Below are 5,507 nucleotides of genomic sequence, written 5' to 3'. Positions count from 1 at the left end.
AAATCTCTTCATATAAACAAACTAAGGCTTTGTCTGTGCTCTTTCCATTTAAAATTAGAGGCAACCACTGCATTTTAATCATGATCCAAACAAAGATGCTGCAACATGAACAGTTTTTAATCTAAATTAGGTTGTATAATTTCGAAATTTGAAGCAAAAACAGAATGGTTTGACTTCAGTTTTGTGAAACTATACATAAAAATATCTGCATGAAACAGAAACAGCAGACGAGCTGAATGAGACGCAGATTCACTCTCTGCCAGCAGGTGGCGCTTAAAGCGTTTCCTTGGTTTCCGCTGTAAACAAAGCATCCCTGCACTTATGAACTTTAATATGCATTATACAGAAGCAAGATTTAAAAAAAATAATAATCTAAACTTTTCTAAAAACAGTAAGTTCACCTCAGACATAAATTCAAATAAACTCCTACCCCTAATTGAATCGCGATTTGTTTAGCATCTCAACCGATTTGAATCGTCACATATTTTAATCGATTTTCAACTGGCTCGCGGTTAATCGTTACATCCCTACTGCTCAATTTATATATAGTCCGTAGTACAGTCTGTGCCGTTCAGCGTGACCAGTGCGCGCCTCGCTGCTGATGTAGCCCATGTGAAGGATGATGTTTTACGTCGATAATGTGAGTGAGGAACAAAGCCTATAGTTCACATAATAAACAATACTTAAGCATCCAGATACTTCGCAAATATGGAAACATTTGGATTTGTGCAGAATGAGAGAGGTAGGCTTAAGTTTCGCTTTTAAATTCATTTGTTTTGGCTTACATCTTTAGAGGATTTGTTGTGGAGAGAAGGGAACTAAAATAGCCTAATTGTGTTTGTAAATATTTTGCTTTATTTACCGGTATTTTAGCCTACATTATTTCTGAATGATAATAATAAAATAATAATAATATATTAATAATACAATGCGACATACAGCCTACTAATTTAGGCTGTTTTTTCTCTCAAAATGCTTATAGGAGTGGCGTTTTTTTATTCACGCTGCAAACATTTTTAAATATCTTGAAAAAATAGGCCTACATTAATGTCTTTAAAGCGTTGACAGTTTTTTCTTTTGTTTAATATATTTGGTCAATATATAAAAGATGATGCTGTATTGGCCATGACTAAGCGCAAGATAGGCTACCAGATCAAGACCCTCGTGTTTTTTTTCTTTTTGAGTAAAGAAAACGCTGTACTTTATTATTATTATTATTATTATAGGCAAAGAAAAAGTTAAAAAAAATAACGTTAACCGGTATTTTTCTACTCAAACCGGTTTCGGAACGGTAATAATACAGAGGAACGCAGGAACAGAAACTTTCAAATACCAATTCTGCTCAGAGTGAACCGATTGATTTTTTCCCCCCCAGTTTTAACCCCTGCTTTATGCAATTGACCAATATCGGAATCGGCCAATAGTTGTTTGTTAAAATCGGTATAGTATTGGCCAAAAAAACTCCTATCGGTGCATCCTTAGTTAAAATTAATGTTTTGTGAACAGGATCTCTCTACGAAGACAACATAATTGCAGTGGAAAATAATAATCACTGAAATAAAGTGGAGTGGGACTGAATTTTATCTGTTGAGGTTGTATTGAATGGTAAAAAGTGACATGAATGGTTAATTTTTTTTTTCCTCACTGACATGTAGGGCTGAATGATTTTGGAAAATAATCTAATTGCGATTTTTTTTTACCAATATTGCGATTGCGATTTAATATGCAATTATTTTTTAAAGCTCTTTATGAGCTATAAATCATTGTATAGTATGACCAACACACTATTAGATAGATTAAACATAAATGTTCTTTTCTGTAGGCCAGGCCTATATGTTACGATGAAATTAGGTGATGCATGAATTGATATGAATGACATTTTTATTTAACAACTACAATCACAGTAGTATATTGACTGATTTGTTGAACTTCCAACCTTGTAAGCGTGTAATAATTATGACAACATAAAGCACTGACAAATAAGTCTGGTGTAAACATTAATATGAAAGTCAGTAACAAATCACACAAACTAAAGTAGATTGCAGAAATATAAAAACAAGTCTGTTGCTTTACCACACTACTTTAGGTAATTCAAAGTCAATGTAATAAACATATGTAAACGTGGACTGCACTAAACACTGTCTGTTAACTTTAGACCAGTGGTTCTCAAACTTTTTTGGTCAAGCCCCCTTTAAACCTATAAAAAAATCTTACTTGAATCATTGAAAATAGCATAGAGAGAATAACTGTTATTATTCTCTCGTACACCGATCGATCTTCAAGTGGAACACACCTCTTTACTCTGGCGTGTCACGTGACCGAGTGTAATCGCAGTCCCTGCGATTGAAAAATCTTTTTTTTTTTTTCATATCGCGATATTATCGCAAATGCAATTAATCGTTCAGCCCTACTGACATGACATTGATTGTATCAGCAGAGTAGAAATGTTCAGAGCAGAAAAAACCCCAGAGTTAATAGTAGAAACTGTTTTCATTTGAAATTTTAGAGTCACAATTAGGGCTGATTTTGAATAGGTTGACTGTAAAACATTTAGATATTTTATATACATGTTACACACTGTCTTGATGCAGATGGAGCGGTACAAGGAACTCAAAGAGCTGGCCAGGAAAAAGGGAGCTGTTCTAAACCAAAGTGCAGAGAAGCTGCACTGGGAGGTAAAAGCCGACTGCGAGAAGCTCCAGTTTGACCTGAGGAGAAAAAGTGAGATACAGGTAGGCTTCAGTCTTTCTGCCACATCATGAAGATATATAAAACATAGCCTACACACAAAAATGCCCCCCAAAAAAGGAAAATGGCCTTAGGTGTGATTAATTTTAGGATATAAATGATTGTTTGCAGGCAAATATTAAACACTCTCAGACTCGGTTGGAAGATTTCAGCAGAAGGGCAGAGAAGCTGGAGGAGTTTGTCAACACTACTAGGTTTGACTACCTCATGTACCTCTGCATTAATCTGAAATTTTACACCTTGTAGCAAGTGTTTTTTTGTTTTGTTTTAATTGACAGAATATTGCAGTAACTGAATTCTTTTTTCTTTTCTTTTTTAATTTACATGATTCAGTAGAGATGTCAGAGTCACGTTATTCATTTTTTTGAAGGAAAGCTATTGAGGAGCAGCGGCAGCAGGAGGAGCAGCTGGCAGAGGAGCTGGTGAGGGGCCAGGTGCGAATGGAGGAGGTGAATGCGGAGCTTGCCCAGGTGCTGACCAAGCTGCAGAACGCTCGTCTGGACAGCCAAGAGAACCGACGACAGCAGAGACGCGATGAGGTCCTGGAAAGCCTCAGGAGACTCTATCCTGATACAGTGGTACTGGAATAATTAACTTACACAGACCCCTAATTCAATTAAGCAGATTAGATCTGTTATCTGACATTTATAATGTGACAAAAAGTTTCCATTTCCAGACCTGCCAACCTGTATGAATTTTACGTAGCGGCTACGTATTTTGACCTCAAAGTACGCTGGTACGATTTGTCACTCTAAACCAGGGGTTTTCAAACTGTGGGTCGCAACTTCCGAATTGCAATAGTGCGATTTTTGAATTGCAATTAAGTCCGCGATTTAAAACATGCGTTGCGTGTTTTGAAGCGCGGGCGTGTACGAGTTGTAATAACAATGAGGGCCTCAGAGCAACGTCGTTATTAAAAGGCTCGATCGGTCGCATTATTAATGAGAAGAAACTCGGTCACTTTAATTCTACATGAGATTTGCATGAGAGTCTGTTTGAACGCGGCACTGTTTTCATTCGGGAAACGGTGTGTAAAAAGTGGTGTGCACAAATGCAGGGTTAATTGTAACACTACAAGATTTAAACATTTTCACATAACAAAATTTACAAAATTTTGTATTGTTTCCTTGCCATACCATCTATATAGAGAAAAAATGTGCCAAAGTTCAAAAATCGTTTCATTATATTTCTTTAACCATAGCAAAAGTAAATTTCTGACTGAAGTAAATTTGTCATCTCGGTTTTTAAAATGAGACACATCTGTTTATTATTTTTACCTATTTCACAAATTTTAATCTCCAAACTGTTTTAGATAGTTCTGCTTCGCTTCTTATGCTTTGCTAAAAAAGTGTTGGGTTGTGCTCCGCTCTCCTACACACACGGAAGGAGCATGAATGCATTCTCTGCGCTGAACCCCGCGATGAGTTTAACAACACTCGCAGCGCGGATTACAGTTCACTGGAGTCAGCGTGTTTCGAGTTTTTATGGACACGTTTCATATTTTAACATATGTAAACAAATTAAAACTTAAATATTAGTAGTGAAATTTTACAGTTGTACTATAAAATACAATGGTTATTTTTCTTAAATTCTTAATTTCTGTCATATTAAACTTTTAATTAAGATTAAGGGTGCTTTCACACCTGCCTCATTTAGTTTGGTTGAATCGTATTAAACCTGTTATACTGTATTGTGACAACACTTTTTTAAAAACTAAATTTCAATATCGTGATAATACCGTATACCGTGATAAAAGCATGAGCAATTAATCGCAACATGAAAATTTGATACCAACATATCCCTAATCGCAATAGAGTTCGTTGTCCCTCTTGGTGCGGTTTGTTTGGGCAGGTGCGAATGCAGCAATCGCACTTGGGTGCGCACCAAAAGCGGACCAAACAAGCATACGGCCCGATTGCAAACGGACTCTGGAGCGGTTCGCCGGTGGTGAGAAAGCAATCCGACCCAACGGACCAAAGAACCAAGCGGTATCATAATTCATAACGGGAGGGCGGGTGTTTCTGTTCAACAGTCCAAAACACGTTAAATAAAGCGCACGCATCCATAATAAAATGTGCCTCACGCGGCTCCGGGGGTGAAGAAAGGCCTCCTGTAGCGAATACATACATTCTTTCTTGGAAAAGAAAGAATCACTACAACTTCTGAAAGTGACCAGCAGTGTTACAGCATTACATAAAAAGTAATGTCACAATTGAGAAAATGTAATTTTAACATCAGTGTGAACATACGAACAAAAAAAATTAATGACATTAATTTTATATCATTGCAACTTTGCTTTCCATACACTTTAAGTACTTTATAATGATACACATCCGATTTCTTTCTCAGCCGTTTACATTCATTTAAAACATAACCGACTGCGTTTACGAGAATGATCGTCGAGATGGGTACTATTGACATAATTCTGTGTGTATGTGTCTGTTCAAACATGAGGAGGATATGCGAAAGTCGAATCAACTCGGTGTTCGCACGCCGTCTGAAACGCATCGATATGCATATTGCGATATTTACATTTGCGATATTTAGATAATTTCGATATATCGTGCAGCCCTAACGGGAAATATGCTAAATAAAAAGCAGTGTCTGATTCTGTGAGTGAGAATATTTGTTATTGCAGTTGAAAACCACAGAGCAGCTCTTCATATTAAAACGTGTAGTTAATTGCTCTTCTCTATGCATTACAAGAATGCTGTCCGGATGAAGCCTTGATTTTCGCTGGCTGTAACTGCTATACATAT

At 36.7% G+C, this 5,507-nt stretch overlaps 1 protein-coding gene across 2 annotated transcripts in view; it reads left to right on the top strand.

Moving 5' to 3' along the window:
- Positions 1–5,507, top strand: part of smc1b (structural maintenance of chromosomes 1B) — a 19,970-nt gene that overhangs the window by 5,729 nt on the left and 8,734 nt on the right. For both annotated transcript variants that reach the window (XM_016544206.1, XM_016544207.1), the window contains exons 7-9: positions 2,592–2,732; positions 2,860–2,942; positions 3,119–3,326. In XM_016544206.1, the coding sequence (XP_016399692.1) occupies positions 2,592–2,732; positions 2,860–2,942; positions 3,119–3,326 (432 nt within the window). The remainder of the gene's footprint in view (positions 1–2,591; positions 2,733–2,859; positions 2,943–3,118; positions 3,327–5,507) is intronic.

This window comes from Sinocyclocheilus rhinocerous, unplaced genomic scaffold (genome assembly GCF_001515625.1).
Source record: "Sinocyclocheilus rhinocerous isolate Xijiao unplaced genomic scaffold, SAMN03320098_v1.1 scaffold2415, whole genome shotgun sequence".
Lineage (NCBI taxonomy): Eukaryota > Metazoa > Chordata > Actinopteri > Cypriniformes > Cyprinidae > Sinocyclocheilus > Sinocyclocheilus rhinocerous.
The sequence above is the reverse complement of the archived record's forward strand: the minus strand, read 5'-3'. Positions and strand labels throughout refer to the sequence as shown.